The 20,968-nt window shown below is 39.1% G+C and overlaps 2 protein-coding genes across 4 annotated transcripts in view; one reads left to right on the plus strand and one right to left on the minus strand.

The window, feature by feature from the left end:
* Nucleotides 1–7,793, plus strand: part of acp2 (acid phosphatase 2, lysosomal) — a 31,870-nt gene extending 24,077 nt beyond the window's left edge. Inside the window, exons 4-11 of the mRNA XM_028794336.2 lie at nt 1,753–1,905; nt 2,718–2,816; nt 3,244–3,333; nt 3,986–4,118; nt 4,214–4,302; nt 4,437–4,543; nt 5,771–5,946; nt 6,092–7,793. Coding sequence (XP_028650169.2) covers nt 1,753–1,905; nt 2,718–2,816; nt 3,244–3,333; nt 3,986–4,118; nt 4,214–4,302; nt 4,437–4,543; nt 5,771–5,946; nt 6,092–6,228 — 984 coding nt within the window. The 3' untranslated portion in view covers nt 6,229–7,793. The remainder of the gene's footprint in view (nt 1–1,752; nt 1,906–2,717; nt 2,817–3,243; nt 3,334–3,985; nt 4,119–4,213; nt 4,303–4,436; nt 4,544–5,770; nt 5,947–6,091) is intronic.
* Nucleotides 7,083–17,694, minus strand: ddb2 (damage-specific DNA binding protein 2). Of its 3 annotated transcripts, none has more exons than XM_028794335.2 (11): nt 17,474–17,674; nt 12,966–13,113; nt 12,712–12,839; nt 11,975–12,166; nt 10,543–10,685; nt 10,286–10,385; nt 9,611–9,788; nt 9,385–9,530; nt 9,065–9,220; nt 7,731–7,776; nt 7,083–7,453 (listed from the first exon to the last, which is right to left on the minus strand). In XM_028794335.2, exons 2-11 carry the CDS (start codon nt 13,087–13,089, stop codon nt 7,227–7,229), a joined length of 1,440 nt encoding a protein of 479 aa, XP_028650168.2. In that variant the 5' UTR covers nt 13,090–13,113; nt 17,474–17,674; the 3' UTR covers nt 7,083–7,226. The 3 variants fall into 3 exon arrangements, with proteins under 3 accessions (XP_028650168.2, XP_028650164.2, XP_051778674.1); XM_028794331.2 differs by having other exon boundaries at nt 12,966–13,160; nt 17,474–17,673; XM_051922714.1 differs by lacking the exon at nt 7,731–7,776 and having other exon boundaries at nt 7,400–7,453; nt 12,966–13,160; nt 17,474–17,694.
* Between the last annotated feature and the right edge of the window lie 3,274 nt (nt 17,695–20,968).

Below are 20,968 nucleotides of genomic sequence, written 5' to 3' on the forward strand. Positions count from 1 at the left end.
AAGCAACTGAAGGCCTCTGTCACATTGGCTAATGTTCATGTTCATGAGTCCACCATCAGGAGAACACTGAACAACAATGGTGTGCATGGCAGGGTTGCAAGGAGAAAGCCACTGCTCTCCAAAAAAACATTGCTGCTCGTCTGCAGTTTGCTAAAGATCACGTGGACAAACCAGAAGGCTATTGGAAGAATGTTTTGTGGACGGATGAGACCAAAATAGAACTTTTTGGTTTAAATGAAAATCGTTATGTTTGGAGAAAGGAAAACACTGCATTCCAGTATAAGAACCTTATCCCATCTGTGAAATATGGTGGTGGTAGTATCATGGTTTGGGCCTGTTCTGCTGCATCTGGGCCAGGACGGCTTGCCTTCATTGATGGAACAATGAATTCTGAATTATATCAGAGAATTCTAAAGGAAAATGTCAGGACATCTGTCCATGAACTGAATCTCAAGATAAGGTGGGTCATGCAGCAAGACAACGACCCTAAGCACACAAGTCGTTCCACCAAAGAATGGTTAAAGAAGAATAAAGTTAATGTTTTGGAATGGCCAAGTCAAAGTCCTGACCTTAATCCAATCGAAATGTCGTGGAAGGATCTGAAGCGAGCCGTTAATGTGAGGAAACCCACCAACATCCCAGAGTTGAAGCTGTTCTGTATGGAGGAATGGGCTAAAATTCCTCCAAGCCTGTGTGCAGGACTGATCAACAGTTACTAGAAATGTTTAGTTGTAGTTATTGCTGCAAAGGGGGGGTCACATCAGATACTGAAAGCAAAGTTCACAGACTTTTGCCACTCATAAATATGTAATATTCGATCATTTTCCTCAATAAATAAATGACCAAGTATAATATTTTTGTCTCATTTAACTGGTTTCTCTTTATCTACTTTTAGGACTTGAGTGAAAATCTGATGATGTTTTAGGTCATATTTATGCAGAAATATAGAAAATTCTAAAGGGTCCACAAACTTTCAAGCACAACTGTACATTGGATGGTGGATTTCTTGGTCATTCCATTCATTGGTTTCTATGAAGCTTTGTCTCTAAGGCCAAAACCCTGGTGTTGCCTTTTCAATGTTGTAGAGGACACTGGGATTTGGTGTTCAAACTACAAACAGTGGAAGTGAAGGTTATTTTATGTTGATCTTGGTCAATTTATGGCCATTAGTTACAAATTTAAACTTGTCTCTTCATTGCTGTGGTATCCCAGCTGGAACATGGGACTGAGATACCCCACACCAGGGCACTACCATCTTGCCTGTCAACAAAACTCCGTCAAATGCCAAGCTAGGAAATTACAAACGTGTAGCTAATGCTAGCAGACAAGCAAACCTCTAAGAACCCACACTTGTATAAAGTAAATGTTTATCAAACCTCCAGAAGCTAGTCGTCCAAGCATTTTCTGGAAGGGTTTTAAGAATTGGCAGATTTTAATACAAGAGAGTAGGCTTATCTTTAGGATCAATTTTTAAGCCTGCATCTTATAACAGCTGACATTCCTGAACGTTGCAGGTGTACCCAGGAGTGGACATAGACAAGAAAATAACCTGGAGAATGTGTATAAATAACTATAAACTTAAATATGTTCATGTTGGTACCAATGTGGTAGAATTTTTAAATCCGTCTTATGATGCAAAAGCTTCTGGGTGTCTGTAGTACATTACAATATCTGTGCTATTGCTCAAAAGTAAAATTGCAGAACTTTTCTCTTTTTGTGAAAAGCAGTTATTTGTGTGTAATTATTCTGCAGATCTTCGTTCGCAGCACGGATTATGATCGGACCCTGATGAGCGCCGAAGCCAATCTGGCAGGGCTGTTTCCACCCAATGGAAGCCAAGTGTTTAATTCCAATATCAGCTGGCAGCCCATTCCAGTACACACAGTCCAGGAATCGGAGGACAGGGTAAGTACTTATCGGTTCACTTCCGAGTTCTGATCATTGCCGTGTGTTCTCCAAAAAAAAAAGGGGGCTTGTGTACAAAACTATTAAAAAAAAAAAAAAACACAGTAGCTTCAAAGCATAATATAATATGTAATGAAACACAGGAAAAATGTGTGTCCCAAATCTATTATGGGGTCAGTTGGAGTTTCTGTGATACAGTATTGCCACATCTCTCCCTGGAGCCAAATAAAGATCTCGCTCTTTCTGTCTCTCTAACTCTGCGTCTCCGTCTCTCTTAACTCTGTCTTTTACGGCCATTTCTGGCTCTTTGTTTAGAGCTGGAAAAGTGATGACATATCTTTCGCAAAATTTGATTAGATATTTTTTGTCCTGATTGTTTTAATGTGTTCAGGTAAGATGACATTTATCAGGGTCCACCATTTGTGCATACCTTGGAAAGCTGCATGAAACCAGCGCCAGACATTGTGTAGATGTGCACATATGATAAGCAGCATACACAATTTTATAATACCAAAAAAGTACATGTTACATTAAGAAAGCTCAAGAATGTGCAAGTCTCAAAGTTGTTTTTTTCGGTGAAATGATGGTTCCTGGTGTAAAACATTAGTGGGCTTTACTTCTTGTGAAGAACACATTTTCAAAGAAGATCTGAAGAGGCTGATGAGTTATCAGACTATATTGGTAACCTGGCCTGGATCAGTGCCACTTGCTTGGTCTGGTGAACCTGACATTTTTGTGCATTAACTTAAGAAATGCCATTTGTCCAGTGGACACACTTCTCCATGTCACCAGTATAAATCCTTTTTTTTCAGCTTCTGAGCTTTCCGTTGCCTAACTGCCCCCGATATGACCTTCTTATAAATGAGACTGAAAAAACAGAAGAGTATGTGAACCTGACCACAAACAACAAGGTAAGAAGGTGCACAGTAGATGTTGCCCGTGCCACCTCTCATTTCATATGGGCTCTCTGTGCCATACTGTTTGTAAATTGCTTGTAATAAGAAGAATTCCTTTTGTACTTGGGTTCCCGTGTCTTTATGTGCTAGACCTTTTCCCTATTTTGCTGGATGAATTCCTTTAACTAACTGGATATTTGTAAAAATAAAAAACAAAAATATACCTTAAAACAAACCAATTAAATCAGCAGATTCCTGCAGACATTTACTTTTCATCTCCTGCAGGTAATTCTGGAGTATATATTGGGATATTTTACTCCTGCCTATACATTAATACATAAACCTAAATGACACAGTGTTGGCATTTCTCACCGTAAACCCGTGTGTTTTACGGTATGGATAAATGTGTTTGTGTTTTCTTGACTGTCTTGTATTTGTTTAGAAATTCCTGGAGATGGTGGCAAATAAAACTGGCTTGAATGATGTATCTCTTGAGTCAGTCTGGAGTGTCCATGACACGCTTTTTTGTGAGGTGAGGCTATTATAACACTCAAATCTGGTCAAATACATTTTTACAAGAAATGTGTTATGTTTTCCGAACTAATGTACTTTAGTTAAAAATGGTTTTATTTGGTAGCCAGGCTGCATATACAGTAACTTTGGGGCTTGTCAGGTCCACTTGGAATTTTTCCTGCTTTGAACAGTTTATCCTGAATGCAGACTAATCCTCAGTGGTTAGGCTTTGAAATATGAGCAGCGCATTTTGAGTAGTTCTCGAACCCTCATGGTTCAGGTTTGTGAAGGGGATGGAGCCTTCCCTGGCAGCCTTGGGTGTATGGGAGAAAGTATAAGCAGCAGCAAACAAATATTTATGCACAACTCTGTGCAAACTGCTCCTCAGCTGGCTATGGATCAGGAATGAGGTGTAAGTATGGAGAACTGTTTAGTGACATGAAGTGGATGAAATTTTTAGTGAGAATTTGGATGCAAGAAAATTTGGGAGTTTGGCCCATTTGGGGTAAAGCTATCCCTGTTTTTGTTACACTGCAGTTATAAAGCCATCTTCTTAATGTGTGACAAGGGGTATTCAAACATTCATTGGACGTTTCATTAAATCTTTATTTATTTTTATCACTTCACATTGTGATATGTTTAACTGATTTTGATCCATTATCATTTTGTAGCAAGTCCATGGCATGAAAATGCCAGATTGGGTCACAACAGAGGTGATGCAGAAGCTGAAAATACTTAAGGATTTCAGTTTTTCTTTTATGTTTGGGATTTACAAGAGAGAAGAAAAAGCACGGCTGCAAGGAGGTGAGTTTCTTTACCGTTACTAGATGAAGAGCATTTATTCTAATCTTTAAACACAAGCATTAGTCATCTCAATTACTTAAATGTATTTTTCTCAGGTGTTCTCCTTGGACATATTTTAAAAAATATCAGTGAAGCTGCTAATGCATCAGCCTCTGATGCCCTAAAGATGATCATGTACTCGGCGGTGAGTTTCAACTTCACTTTTGAGATTGACCGCTGTCAAGCTTCATTAACACTTCAGTCCTCTGTAGGACAGTGTTCTGTAACATACAGTATGTCACACCACAATAAAGTTGTATTTCTACATTTGTTTCCCAGCATGACACCACTGTAGTGGCTTTGCAGATGGCACTGGATGTTTACAATGGCAAGCAGGCTCCGTATGCTTCTTGCCATATCTTTGAGCTATATAAAGAGGACAATGGGTAAGTTAGGGAACTTTTTTTTCCCCCTGATGAGAGTTATATGCACTTCACCAAACTAAGCTAAGTGCAGAGAAATTAAGTTAACAAAGTTAATGGTGAATAATAACCTTTAATACTGCACTGAACAGTTTGAAAAAGAAAGCACACCGATTGTTACCCTCTTTAGGGCATTGTTAAATATGTTGTTCATAGTTTGAAATTTTGTGTGCAAATTCACAGTTTGCTTCACATCAATGCAAATTTGTGGCTGGGTGTTTCACTTCTGTAACTGCTAGAATATTTTGCATGTATCGGCATATTCAGTGCCAACATTTTCAAGAATGCGTATGCTGCATAAACTTCCTGCCTGTTATAAATATAATATACTGTATATTATAAAATGTGGTGTTGAAGTAGTGCTCTGTCTCGAGGACTGGTGCTGCCAGGTGGTGGCTGTACACAATCCTGGACAGGATTAGGCAGCTTTGAGAATGATGTTGTGGGAAAACATGTAACTTTAAACTGTGTTTATGAACTTGTTTGTAACTGCAGAACATTTTTATTGGCTAAAAATGTATAAATGTTTATTCAGAAGTGATGGTGTCTAATTTCCTGCCTTTGTATATTTGGGACAGTACAGTCAGTACAGGCCCAGTTTTGTTGGCATAATTTGATGCGTGAATGGTTTAAATAATAATAGAAATACTCTGCAGTAGTAGTTTTTGTAGCACTATAATTGAAATGGGAATTGTAGGTATTTTGAGCTAAGATTGTTTTAACAAAAATGCAATCATTTACCATTCATGAAGTTACTTTTTTTTTTTTTGGCCTTTGGTTCATCCTGAAGTTTAATTTTTGAGGCTGTCCAGTTAATCTTGTATGTGCTCTAATTGGTTGAGAAATATTTATTGTCACCCTTTTTTAATCAAAATGTTAAATGGTAGCCCTGAAGAGCATTTACTGAGTCTTGTTTTTGGTCATGCTGTTGTGAAGGTGAAGTACAACTTGAAGCTACAGCCTTGTGCTTTCAAGTTGGGTTAATCAGGATGCTACATCCCACTTTGTACTCCTTTTATTAAGAGCAGATTTGTAGCTTATTTGTTGTGGTGATTTGAGTTTTAGTTCTGATGTGAAGATCTATACAATTCTCCAACGTTTTTAGATTGTGAAAGTCATGGTGGTAAAATACGTTATTTGCGTCTGTGACTTTAGAAGACACCAATTTTACTGCATTATGTACCTCTCTAGAACTTTCACTGTTGCCATGTATTACCGGAATGAGTCGGACCACGAGCCATACCCTTTGAAACTACCCAACTGTGTCCAGTTCTGCCCTCTACAAGATTTTATTCATCTGACCAAATCAGTTATTCCCATGGACCAAGAAAAGGAATGTCAGCTGTCCAGCAGTCTGCAGGACACAGGTGTGTCATCTTCAAAATTATTTTAACTGTCGAATCTCTCATGTTGTATGTAGTGGTTCACGGGTGTATTACTAACTTTAGTCATGGGCAAGAAATTAAGTGCAGAAAAACCACCAATGTTCTTTGTCTCCTTTTGATATTGCAGAGGTAATTGTGGGTCTGACAGTGTGTGGCTGCCTGCTGTTTCTCCTCATTCTGTTGCTACTGACAATTCTCTGCCGTCAGAAATCGAACCCGAATGGGTATCGGCATGTGCTGAGTGACAGCGAGGACCATTCCTGACAATCACTTGCACTGCTTGGAAAAGCAGAACTTTCCGACAGTGACGGAGACCTCTGACTCCCTAGATGTCTTGGACATAAATGTGGTTACGGAGACCTGGAGGATTTATTTTCCACCTTCCATTCTAGAAGTGCACTTTGCCTCGTTTGACTCTTCACTCAGGTGTGAAATCTTGCACAAGTCTGAGTAACTTTAGCATCCTGCAGAAAATGGTGTGGGGATGAAGTACCTAGTATGAAATATATATGGCAGAAAACCAAGACAACCACCTTCCTGTGTAAATTACTTTTTTATGCAGTACATTTGTACCAGGGTACATTTTAGAGTTTATATATTAAGAAATGTCATTTCTTTTAATAAAATCATTGTTTTGCCTTTAAAGAGCTTATTCGCAAAAGTGATATTTTGCTTTTAAAAATACCCCTAGATGGGTAAAGAATAATCCTGCCTAACCCAGCCTCAGTTAGTCTTACCAGTGACAATCTACGAACTCTCGACATTCAAGGCCAATACAATTTTGAATTAAATTCCTAGGACCAATATGCATCTTAAGAAATGTCATAGGTTTGTTATATTGTGTTAAAGTAACTGGTTTAACTATTTTCAAGCCAGGACAGTCCTAACCCCAATTCACTAGCCTGACCCCAGTTTGTCTATAGACGTGTGGTGTTATTTTATGAAATATCAGGATAGCTTCAGGCTGGGGGCCTCTACCAATTCCATACAATACATCTGAGGTTTGTTTATTCCTTTAAAATGTTTTTCATGAGTATATTCCCTAGTGGTAAACACTGAAACTCGCCTTATTTCCCCCCCATCACTCTGCTACAAATCAAACCATGGATATACATGTGTTCCATCTATGCCTTAAACTAGCTTCTTTTTATTTTTACAAAAATAATACATATATATGTTCATAAAAAACAGACAAAACCCCTGGAAACTTAGATGTTTAGGCTCAATACATGAGTACATATAAAAAATAATTTAATTTCTAATTAGAGACGCTTCCCTTTTGGCATATTCATATGATCTTTGGTTTTAGTCTTGCTGTTAGTCCCGGCTGTCGTCATGCGCCTGGCCAGCTCAGCACTTCTAGCTTCACTTTGACGATGCCTTCTCGGAGTGACGTTACTTCCCAAGCCTTGGTTCTGCATTGCTGTCAGGAGAGTTTCTTGTTTACCTGCCACCACATCTTCATGGCTCCAGATCAGGATATTAAATCCTGTAAGAGAAACGAGTGGGGATTCTAGTTGACCCATAGAACTGGCCTGCCAGTATAAGCCCCCTGAAGCACCATGACTGGGTTAGAACTGCTTTAATTAAAGGCTTGGTGACGTGTAATGTTGTCATACATTTGATATTAAAGAATAATCAGGGCAAGTCTGTTAGTGTTTTAGAAAAAAGGTGATCAGAATAGCCTTCACCTACAGGACAATGAATTACTAAAAAGGTTAAATGATTTTCTCTACACTTGTATATCCTTTGCTACTATCACTTACCCATTCCAGAGGCCAGAGTGTCTCCTAATGGATTAAATTTGTTTAGCTGAAAAAAAAATAAAAGGTTTAATCGTTTTGCACTTTTCACATTCAACAATAACTAAGGTACATTATTATCAAAAACAGTGATAGCTTACTGAATTCAGCTGTACCTTTAGAATTCATACCAAGCGATGTAATATTGTTGGGGTAATATGAAGATCATGAAGCCAGATATGATTTAAAATGCTAATTACAATGTTATTCATGGTATAAGTTATTCCTGGGTTTAAAATAAGTGGATAATTAATAACATTTACCAAAACAAAGACTAAGTGCCATCTATCAATTTTGGCAAGCATTATTACAAATAATCTTAAAGAAAAAATGGCTTCGATATGTATATTGTAGCCAGCCAGGAATATTTAAGAATGCTGGCACATATGAGATTCATGCAGATTTAAGGAGGAGAAATTACTAATTTAAAAAAAAAAAGTTTACAAATTATTTGACCATTTGATTATCTTCAGACACATTAGGCTCAGGAGTTCTTTCTTTTGGTTTAAATGTGAATTAATCACTAAATACTGTTATTTTTGTCTGGTATACTAGAATGAGGTTTGTTTTATAAAGTGTTCTTCTTTCCAAGATGTAATTACACTGGAATTCAACTTCACCGTTTTGTTGTAACACACTGAATGATAAATAACTGTTGATCTGCATCTCTTTGAATGTATAAGTATGTAGTGTCTTAAGTGTATATATTTTTTTTATTATTTCTGCCCAGTACATACCATGTAAAACTATAGTTTTTTTTTATTTATATTTGCGGTCTTTAGTGCAAAAATTGATCACTCTGATTTAAACAAGAAAATAAATAAAAATGGTTATTTTGTGGTTTTCATTGATAATGTTAAGAGTTTAATCTATTAAAGTAAATCATTTTTAAGCAACCCTCAAAAAAATGTATACTTCATATCCATTTCAGTTGGCTGAGAAACCATTCAAGAACTGTGTTAATTTTTCAGTCAATTTGTTGTTAAAATCAGGAATGCAGCTGATAATCTTTGCACTTTTTTGTGATTATCTTTTGCCTGTCTTGGTGCCGTGTTTTGAAATGGCTGTCAAAAGCACTTTTAGTATTTTAGAACAAAATATTTGCAGGAGAAGAGGTGTTGCAAGTTGTGATATTGGCAGTGTCAAATAGTTGAACTGCATAGTCAAGATGCCCAGATGCCCGTGACTGTTTGGAGTTAGAAGGGAGTTCAAGTACTGATGTTAAAAGGGCCTTTAGATTGTGCTGTAGGAGGGCCTACTTTACCTAATCACTGCCTCCTGCTAAACGGTAGACTTACCGAAACAATTCCCGAAGCCCGGGAGCTGTATAGCTGGTACACTAGTTTGCCTGTGCTTGTGTCAAACATGTCAATGGTGCGCAGTTCCTGGGCACTGCTTTGAGCAGTCGGGTATCGTCCAACCACTGCTAAGTCATACAGAGGATGCCAAGTAGCCTGAAAAGAATGTTACAAGTCAGCCTGACGGGTATGTTTGCCCTTGGGATGAGTCTGGAACAATTATTGTCTTGATTATTAAGCTATATAAAACTTTTTATTGCAGTTACCTTTTGTAAAATAAAGATTTTACAAGTGTCTTATCTGCAAAAAAAGTACCATACCTTGATAGGTGTGAGATGCTGAAACTGTCTGTGAGGATGGTTGATGACAAGCTGGGGAGATGACCAGTTTGCACAAGAGTACAAGCGGACCTCGTCATACTGATCAGTAGTGAGGAGCCGGGAGCCATCTGTTGGGTTGAAATATGCTATGGCAACAAAGGGAAAGAAATGACATTGATACATATGTCCAGTCATCTGCACAGAATTACTGGAGGTCCCTGCTTACCAGAATTAACAGGTTTCTGATGTAAAAGCTCATTTAAGAAGCTGTTCTTATCTTTTATATTGCGAATATCCCATATTCTGACTGTTTGGTCCACTGATGATGTGGCTAGCAACCAGTCACAGCGAGGGTTAAACTCCACATGGGTTATCTTCTTCTTATGCAGTCGCTGATTCCAAATCTGCATTTAGAAACACGAGGCTGTTCAACCAAGGGCTGGGTTCTCACTACACCAGACACTTCTGCATCAGATAAATTTATTTTATTCCATTTGTAAAAAGATAATGATTCAACTGGCATGATCACTTTTACTAATATTTTAAATAGTCTATAATCCAATAAATGTGCATCCTGCGGATAATCACTTCATTTATTTTCTATTGACAACCCAAGATAGATGGGGAGTGCTAAAGCTAAAAGTAGTTCTTGCAGTTATAAATATTATTATAAATTTAAGTGCTGGTTGTTCTCTATTTTTGTCTTATAGAAATAATTATGCCTATGAAACATGTTCCACAATGGCCTATTAGCATAACTTGAAATATTTGGAACTATGAACACATCTAAAAGATGGCCTGCACCAGGCCAAAAGGGAAATGTAAATGGACGTGGTATGGCTGCATGTACCCTTGAGATACCATGTCCTTTATTATCCACTTTAGCTTCCTGGTAGCTCACCTTGTGACCATCAGTACTCAGCAACAAAGCATTTCCCACATTGTCACCTGTCACCACAAGTTCTCTGCTGGCAGACACATCCAGGCTGCAGTACCAGAAACTTTTAAAAGAAAGAAGATTAAAAAGAAGATTACTCGCAGGGTATATCTTCTATTGTACTCTACGGTTCCCAGAAATCAGTGAACAGCATTATAATTTAGAGAATTTAACAGTTCACAATACAAAAAAGTCTCAGTATTTTTAAAAGTTTCTCTCACCATTCCTCTGCAGTCCTGGAGAAAACCTGAGCTGTTCCTCCAAATTCCTGCAGGCTCAATGTGCAATCTCCTGACACAGTGAAAATTCTGTTGGAGTTTGTGGGGCTGAATTTGATACATCCAATAAAATCTCCAGCTCCTTTCTGCAATATATAGGCCAATAAACATGCCCTGCATCATTTTCCAATGATGACCACATTTTATTCATCTAGGAGCTCACCATTCAATCTACTGGTAAAGGCATTGCACTATGGGCTTAATCCAGACCTCTGAATTATTGTATGACCTTGGCCTACCTGTGTGCCAACTGTAAAAAACAGAAAAATGGAAAAGTACTTAAACTCTGGTTGTCAAGTGTCTAAGGATAGTGTTCACTATTAGAACATTAGAAAACCGTTAAGAGACGAAAACAGACCATTCAGCCCAGCAAAGCTCACCAATCCTATCCACCCAGTTCCTCCTTCCTAGAGTCGTACTGTCCATCACACTACTTGGGAATTTATTCCATGTGTATATGGTTCTCTGTGTGAAGAAATACTTCCTAACATTTGTGCGAAGTTTACCTTTGACAAGTTTCTGGCTGTCCTTGTTGACCTCATTTTAGAGTGACAGACAGTCTCAATCCACAGTACTACGTAATTCCTTTCATAATTTTAAACACTTCAATGTCACCTCTAGTTTCTGTTTACTACACTGAAATGGTTCAACTCCTTCAATCCTTCCTGGTAACTCATACCCTGCAGTCCTGGTTGCTCTTCTCTGAGCTTTTTGCAGTGCTGCTATGTCTTTTTTTTTAGCTCTAATACCAAAACTGCACACAGTATTCCAGGGTCTTCACTAGTGCTTCATAAAGCTTCAGCATAACCTTCTTGGACTTGTAGTCTGCACATTGTGCTATGTAACCTAACATTCTGAGAGCCTTCTTAATGGCTTGCGAACACTGCCTGGAGGTTAACAGTGACAGCTCCACTTCGACTCCTAAGTTCAAATCTAACGTTTTTACTTCCTACATGTTATACTTTACATTTACTGACATTAAATTCCATCTGCCCAAGCCTGAATGCTGCCCAAATCCCTATGTAAAGATTCCATGGATTCTAGATTATCTGCCAATCCACCTAGCTTGGTATCATCTGCAAATGTAACCAGCTTGTGTTTTTACATTTCTATCAGGATCATTTATATGTATTAAGAATAGCAGCAGTCTCAGCACTGACCTCTGAGGGACTCCACTCTTAACATCACCCAATTCTGAGAAGGTTCCTTGCACCATCACTCTCTGCTTCCTGTGTTTTTAGTCAATTTTGCATCCGTGAACTTCTGTTCTTTTAATGTGCTGCTCAACTTCTCCCTAACAATTTCTTCCACTAATTTACCTGTGACACCTATAGAACGTTACTGTATAAAATAAAGCTAGTGTGTACTGTCTTACCCCTGGTATCAATGTGGTTTTGTTTAGAACCTCGTAATCCCATAAGATGATGTCACCTCCTTTTGAGCCAACAGCCACAGTGCTTGGGTGAGTTGGGTGCCATTCTAGGCAGGTTACACGACGGGTAAATGGACTAGCCACCCGGAAGAGTTTGTAAGAAGACAGCGAGCGGACGAAAGATTGTTGTAAGCACTGCAGAGAAAATGACTTTAGTTATTCTCCATGCCAAAGAAAGTCAACCAAGACCCAGATACTTTAGCAGTCACCCTCCAAAATGACATTTTCAGTTTACGGTCTAGCGGTCAAGTCAGTATCTGCAAAGGTTTTTATTTAATCTCAAGGCATAAACAAACCTATGTGATCATCCATAGGAGGCATTTCTTTAGCTTGCTGATTACTCACAGGTGAAATGCTACTGGGTAAATAATTCATAATTTTAAAATTTTTTTTAAATTCAAAATTCATAATTTTTTGTGGTTTCAAAATAATACAATGACTCTATTCCACTTTTATATTTCCTCTCATCACCTTCATATGCATAGAGTATAACTAAAAATGAGAACTGATCATTACAAGATTCTTGACTGAAATACACAACTGTACTTTTCTGCAATGTTTACCAACAGCCAGATGCATAGCTCTTAGAACAATTGAGAAATTTTCTCTTTTCTATATCCTATGAGAATTAAAGCTGGTTTAGGCAAGTGTTAACGTTCTTCTGATAAAACAGTTCACACCTGGCGTAGCTGGCCACTGTCATTCTGACCCAACGTCCTCTTATAGACATAATGCACAGTGTTGTTCTGTGTGGCTGGATATCGAAGCTGGACTGGGTTTTTTTTTGCCTTTTGCTCTTGATCACAAACTGTAAAATAAAACAGGGAAACATTATACACCATGTTCAAAACAGATCTCCTGGGTGCACTCGGCAATCTTAAGATACTCGGAAATGCAACTGAAAACATAATGCATGCAATAAGCCAGTTTGCACCTTCTGCAGAGGTTTTATTTTCCACTGGCTTTAGTCTCTGTCTTTTTGGTGCTTGCTCTCCAGCTCCTGCATCTTCTTTTTTCCTTCCACCCAGCTGGCGTTGCTCTGCAGTTTTACGTGGCATTTTCACTGGTTATGTTTCTTCAGCCTAAAAAGATTTGATAAGATTTGGAAAGTCTCTGCAAGCAGCTTTCTCTGCAAGTTTCCCCCCACCTGCTATAAACAAGGAAAAATAGTAATGAACGTAATCTGCTTGCAAAACCACAGAGAAACACTGCAGCGAAGATGAGTATACATATGAGAGAGTGTCAAACTTACCGTACTTCCTTAAGGGGACCAGTATACAGTATGTGGGATCTTCTTCCAAAGGTGCCCTTTAATGAGAGACAATTCCTCTGCTCTTGTTTCTTCCCATGTTACAAAGGCATGCACATTATCTTAACTACTGACTCTCAATTGGCCCAATAGGAGTTACATTTTTGGGTTTGTGTGCATGTACACGTACACATTCACATTCTGTCCTGCTTTGATTCCGAAACTGCTGGGATTCATTTCATCCACTCTCTATAGCCTAAAACTAAATAAACTGAGGTCAGAAAATGGACTAGATGGATAATTTATTGCCTTTACTGAACTGCTTGCTTGTCAATCAGTGTCCATATTTATCATGTATCTCAGAGTAGGAAAACTATAATAACTCGCTCAGAAATCTCAAAGTGATGCAAACTTGATTCTACTCTTAGAAGTAGGAACAAAAACAACATTTTATCAATTTTCCTAATATAGGAAGCTACTCTTAACTTCAAGATTTTGGAGAGCTCATCAGCTGTCTTAACTCGTTAGGAGGTGGCAGAGGATGGCATTTAGGCAGAGATCGGCATACACATTCTGGTAAGAGCAAAATATTTTGAAATTGTGCAACAACAATGAACTTGTGAAAGGATACCAATCTGACACAGATGGAATAATATTCATAACAAGCCTTATTGGTTATGTGACCACTCCATCTACGTGAAGAAGCCATGTGGTGTCAGGCAACATGAAAGTGTTGATAACATTACTTGTAAAAATGCACCTTTGCAATAGTGATGACCTCGAATATGTCACAACCAATCATTTCTCAAATTTTGCACCAAACTTTGAATGCCCTTAGAAGACACAAGGTAATACACAGATTTATATATTTCACCACCACTCCATGTGAGGTAATGTTAAAGCAAGCTGCATACATGCAAACACGGCACGTACATGAAGATCATCGCCCCAAGTGTGAATGAGCATGCACAGAGCATGGCTCAGTGGAAGACAGTGGGGGACATTGGAAGAGTGAATGTGACTTAAACGCAAGAATTGCTGAGGTTAGTTTCAGTAACTGTTACTTTTATGAGGCATTTCCAATTGCCACAACAGCGGGAAGGTGATTCATCTTGAAATATGGCAGTGCATCATTCATAGTTAAATATGTGTGGCCATAATTGGGCTTTACTCATATTCAGTGTGTGCATCCTGGTCTTTCTATCTCAGGACTCATTACAGTATTATTGTACTGTATCCCTCTTCTACTACTACATTATATAGTTATTATTTTTGTGATGATGCTGGACCTTTTGTATCAGAACACTACAAAATGTCATAATGAGTGCCAATTTGTGGCTCTGGGTGTCATGCTGTCGTGACATAATTTATTCTCAAACATGAACTCCTACTCCTAGCTGTGATGGTAGCATGCTTCGTAAATACTTATTATGTCCTACTCTAAGCGAGGAAAAATTCAAATCCTAGTCACCCTTTCAGCACAATTCCTAGGTGTAATTCTGAGATGCTTGATAAATATGGGCTCTAGTTTCCATAAGGGGGCAACGCAGTGATAGCGCTGCTGCCTTGCAGTAAGGAGACCTGGGTTCACTTCCCGGGTCCACCCTGCGCGGACTTTGCATGTTCTCCCTGTGTCTGTGTGGGTTTCCTCCGGATGCTCCGGTTTCCTCCCACAGTCCAAAGACATGCAGGTTAGGTGGACTGGTGATCCTAAATTGTCCCTAGTGTGTGTGTGTGTGTGTGTGCCCTGCAGTGGGTTGGCGCCCTGCCTGGGGTTTGTTCCTGCCTTGCACCCTGGGTTAGGATATAGTGGGATGGATAATGGATGGATGGTTTCCATAAGAGAGAGAGTTGCAGATAAAATTATGAGCTTTACATTTCAATTTAATTTCAGATCAGGAATGATCAAACAAACAAACGGCATGTGACTTGAAATTGATTGCTCTGAAGTGTGTTAACTGTGTAATCAAAAGATTTAGACATACACAAATGTTATTACTTCAAAATGTGAGTTTTCCATTATGAAGCACAAAAAATAAGAATATTGTTTTATTTATTAATTTATTTTTAACAATTAAAATGAAATGTTTCTTTCTCTCAACCTCCTTATTTCACCATTAGGGTGCCTTTTTTGACTTATATTAATGACATTGATTCCAATGTAAATAGTAAACTTCACCAGTGGTATGGCAGAATGACAGACACTGAGGAGGCAGCAAATACGAGAAGCTTCAGAACTGGGTGAACAAGAAGTTTCATGTAGAAAAGTGCAAACTGCTACCTGTGGGCAACAGGAACGCCACTTATAAATACAAGATGGGTGACAAAGTCCTCAAGGATGCAAACTCTAAAAGGGAAACAATGTTTTCACTGTACAAGCACTGTGCAGTAGGAATTAAAAAGGCAAATAAAATGCTAGATCATATCGTATGAATTGTTGCACATAAATCAAGGGTTGTTCTGCTCAAACTATATAATGCACTAGTAAGACCGACATGGAGTATTGTGTGCAGTTCTGGTCACCACAGTACAGGAAAGACATAACAGCACTTAAAACTACACAGAGGAGAGCAACCACATGCTTCCGAGGACTTAAGGACATGTCCTACTCTGACACACTCAGAGATTGAAACCTGTTTAGTCTCAAGCAGAGGAGACTGCATCAGGACCTAATTGAAGTTTTCAAAATTCTCAGAGGTACTGATAAAGTAGGTGTAGTAGAATTCTTTCAGCTTAATAGTGAATTACATACTCGATGACATCAGTGGAAATTAAGGGAAGGAGCATTTAGGACTGAAGCCAGAAAACACTGGGATCCTGAGGTGGCTCATCGTGTGGTGGGTGCAGCAACGCACTGTATCAGTGCATGCTCCCAACCTCTCCTCTCTCTCCAGAAATCACTTCTTTATGCAATGAGTTGTGGGAATCTGGAGGAGACATTGAAACCGTTTAGCTACTAACTAAACAAACAATCTTGATAGACTGAATGGTCATCTCTCATTTGTCAAATTTCTTATGTTCTAAAGCAAGAACCGACCCAGGGCTGGGCATAAGCCCATCACTGGGCACACATATGCAGTCAATCAACTTAATTTGCATGCTTATGGCAGATGGGAGTAAACCTGGGCACATAGAGCATGTATAGTGTATGGACTTGAACTGAAGACTCTGCTAATCACTGTACCCCCATCCAATTGCAATTAAAAATGTCTTTAAAGACATCATCGCTATATTAAAATACTAAATAATAATAATATTAAAACTATGTAAAATGATGGCAAATGTACTCTGCCATTGACAAATGTTTTAAAGAGCATCCTGGTTGAATATTGGTTATTTTATGTATAGTGACTTTTTTAGTGAATGCAAGTGCTTTGTAAACATTTATGTATCCACGCATTCATTATGAAACCTCCAAATTCAGTTAAAAGTCGTAAGGACTTATATTTTTGGTTACATTTTTATATAAAACAGAGATCTGTCCATCCATTATCAAAGCAATTCCAGCATCTGTAGCAAGACGCTAACAAAAATCAATGACGCGCTGAGAATCCGTTACTCAGCGCTCTCGCACATATAGGGACAAGGGGGAGATGACCTGACTAACGCAGCCAAAACAATCTTAAAAAGCATCCAATTTATGCATTGCATAGGTAGGGGGTTCAGGAGATCTCAATATGCAAGTCTGAATATTCGTATCCACATCTGATTGTTTGGCTGGAGCATAACGCCTATGTTAGGAGAAGCAGAAAAATGTAAATAGAGCACGTAAACAGAACGTGGTTAAGAAAACGAGAAACAATTGGTCTGATTAATAAGGGGATTCAGTCTGAAAGCTAGATTAGCATAGGATTACAAAAACTTCACCACCCCAGCACCACCAATTGGAGGGTACAGAATCCAAACCACTTAACAGTAACCCGACCATTTTAATAACGTATAAGGTGAAGTGAACTTCTCGGGACTCGTGTCCAGACCGTTACCTGACTGCTCAAGGTCAGCTGCAAATTCGACCACATAACATGTGAGGAAGGAAGAACATAAATCTTCTACATGCTGTTCATCCTGTCCTTCATAAAACTATGGAGCTGTGGACACTGCCATTACCCCAAGTACGATTTCTCCCCCCACCTTATAAAATAAGGGAAGTATGCCATTGCCACCAGCCCTGGAACCCAGGAAGAGCCACATACCTGTTAATGGAGCAACTGCTCCCAGACTTGCTACTGACACAGACTCCACCTGCATATAATAGGGTTCCGCGGGTTCAGCGGCCACCCAGGGTATGTTTTTATTTTGGAGAACGCGCGGCAGCGGCGTGCTCAGCCGGGTACTTCCGCTGTTACACAACCTTGTCGCGATGGCGTCACGAGCTAACCCCTGAGCTCTCAGCCAATAGAATCGACGCCCCAGAGCGCTAGCTAATTAACCACGCCCACCTAGTGTCGTAGCAACGCACCGATCCACCGCCTCAAAGTAGGAGTTCTGCTTCATCTTGTAACTCTGCTAATGACGTTGCTTTGGTCAATGTAAGCTCGCATAAAAAAAACCTTCAAATGATCACAATCTCTCCGTAAAACTGCATTTTATATTGGTGCTTGTACTACTTCGCAAATGCTGTACCTGCACTCCCAATTATGTGCCTAAAAGGGTTCTTCAGCATTTGTGCACTGTGGTGCAATATAAAACACTGAAGTGGCATTTGTAGTCATTTAATATACCTAATTCTCGTTTCGGTTGCTGACTGGTCAGACTTGTTTGCCAGTCATGCCATTCAGTTCTTGTAATATAAGAACCTGCTTCTAGAGTTTCAGGGGAGGAATAATTGGGAGCAAGGAGGACCTCATTGTATAGACAGAAACTGGCACGATCATAGACATGCACATAATGGTCAGTCCTCTTCAGTTCTTAACAACTCACTTGGCTGCCAACTTGAAACCCTTAATCTGCCCATGTCTAACTATATGGAAAAGGTTTCCATCTTTAAAAATGTTATCAGGCCCACAGCAACACAGGGTGGGTTGTAATTGCTATCAGCCTTGGTCTTTTGACAGTGAACTTCTGAAAGAGATCTGTGGCTTTGTGTGTAGAGAACATTGAATACAATTAGTCTGTCTTAAGTGAAAACCTCTACAACACTTCAGAATCTCCTCAAGATTTCCTAAATGTACTGGAGTACACACAACTAACGATCATCTCTCTCTTTTTTTTTTTACCAAATACATTCATATAATACGGTAGTAGTAGAATTATCATATAGTGAAATTTATTTTTTTACGTCTGCTCGACATGCAACATGTTGCCACTCTATGGATCCATTAACAACAATACAGTTCATACAATACAATTCATCTCTCACTGAGCATTGTAACAACCAAAGGTAAGGCAGAGGAAGGACTGACACGCAGACTTTCTCCTTCCTTTGCCAGGTTCTGTCCTGCCACACTGTTCATCACACCTCCTGTCAAGCTCCTTCATCATGCACCGCTCCGCTTTCTCTTGCCTGTTCTCTTACTGGTTGTGTCCCTATGGTAATTTGTAAAGTTTGCTCATTTATATTACTCTTGTATCAAGTACTTTACCAATTAACTGAACCCAGTATTTTATTTCCACTCCTTGGATCGTGGTGTTGATATGGTGGAAGGTTTGTATTTTTCAATTAACCTTACAACTATGTTCTAAAGAGCCTTTTGCACTAATAGGGTTAACCCTTGCAACTTGGTGGTTCTATATAAATTACAGTAAATTGAGCATTGCCATAATTCTGATATCAGGACCCACTACTGGAGACGCTACTGGAAGTGATGTTCACTTGTGAGCAACTGCTTTACAGCTGATATATTTAGCCTGCTCAGGTTCCGCACAAAGATGCCTCCATATGGGTGCACAACTTGACAGTTCAAAGATGCTAGTCAGGTGTAATGCCCATCAAGTGAAAGCATGGGTAGGCTAAATATAGATACACTAGATTTCGGCAGTGGAAAGTGTCCCTTGAGACACTGAACATAACTGGCTATGAAAGAGTTACGGTTTGTGCAGGGTGCTGAAAAGTACAGACTAGATATGGCCAGACTCACCTCTACTCACAACATCCAAGATGATTGATCTACTTCTCTATAGCTTTTCAATAAGAGAGATACTAAATAAATTAGTGTTATGAAAGAGCCTCTTCTGCATCTCAGTAGTAGTCAGGGGCATGCAGTCTGAATGGACCCTCTTGAAGACCTCAGTAGTGGAGGGAGCTGCAATGAAATGTGACTATGATGAAAAAGGCAGGCCACAAGGGTTAATGGTTACAGGATTAAACCAAGAGATCAAGGGAAAAAACATTTAAAACACACATGGCACAAAACCTAAAATAAACTAAGTTAAAGTTCAATACATTAACCAAACATCATAGTTAAAATTGCATGCAAGATTCTAGCTTCCTAAAAAGATTTCTTTACTAAAAAAATGCTCCATCAAATTTTGCTTGCACATCCAAAAACGTGGATGTCAACACTAGAGTGCCACCATCTTAAATAGTGTTGTTCCGATGACGTTGTGCATTAAAAATCTGATATTTAAAGGGTAACAACTGGATGTCATTACGAACAACAGCATGACTGTAGACACCTGAATTGTAGTACAATTAAAAACAAAGTACAAAATGGAGGTGTGGTGAAAGAATGTGCATAACTATCAAAAGAATTAACATAAAGAAAAAAAATTTTTTTGGGCAAAATAGCTGCAGAAATATATTATTTGAGGAAAAGTACTAAAAAATGGGGGTGAGTCTCCCAACGGCATTGTAACACTAAGAATGTCCTAAACTTAATTGTAAGATCAATAGTTAATTGACAAGGGTTTGCCGAAACTCGTTCCTAAAGTAGCATGTTAAATCCTATATAATCTATGTGCTCCCTGTGGGTTATTTCTTGCGCCAAATGCAGAGACAAATTGATAGATCGCACTTAACTCATATAATGACAGTTCTCTGAACATTTAGAACGCTGCTGCTGGTGGGTCACAAGCTGCTATTGTTTATAATGGCCGTGGGTTGCAGTGTGAGTTGTTAGAGGATCGCAAATTGGGTGGCAGCTCTAACTATCACACTTGATTTATGATTCACAAAGGGAGACCCGTGTATTCATTTTTCTGCATCTTCAAATATTATAAGCGGTTACACGCTTGCAATGTTCCTTAGATGGAAGAAAGCAGTCTTGGTAATATTACTAACTAGGGGGCTTATCCCCCTGTTTGCTTCACTTGCCAACCCCCTCCCCCCCACCAGCGCTATGAGCCGTTGTGAAGAGGGGGGCTGAACGCACCCCAAAGAGACGCAGTCGCTCTTCTGTAACCCCTCTTAACCTCTGATGCAATGGGAAACAAATAGTTTTTTTTTACCTCCACTTTGCTTGATCAGCTGCTGGCTTGCTGCTACTGCCATGTCGCGTGATCTGCATCTTTTGCCGTGCTTCAAACGTTTAAAGGCCTGTACAGCAGCTGTCCTTTTGTCTCACTGCCTTCTCTTTTCTCCCCCAGACATCCTCAAACACTATTCGGTCACTTTTCGCTGTTTCATTATTTCACCGAGTAATGTTTTCCGTTTGTTTGCGCTAATGTGATCTTTACTATCATTTTTTGAGACTTTCGAATTTTCCTACTTCCATTATCTCTAACCTGCTCTACATTTGTATCATGCCTAG

This window comes from Erpetoichthys calabaricus, chromosome 2 (assembly GCF_900747795.2).
Source record: "Erpetoichthys calabaricus chromosome 2, fErpCal1.3, whole genome shotgun sequence".
Lineage (NCBI taxonomy): Eukaryota > Metazoa > Chordata > Cladistia > Polypteriformes > Polypteridae > Erpetoichthys > Erpetoichthys calabaricus.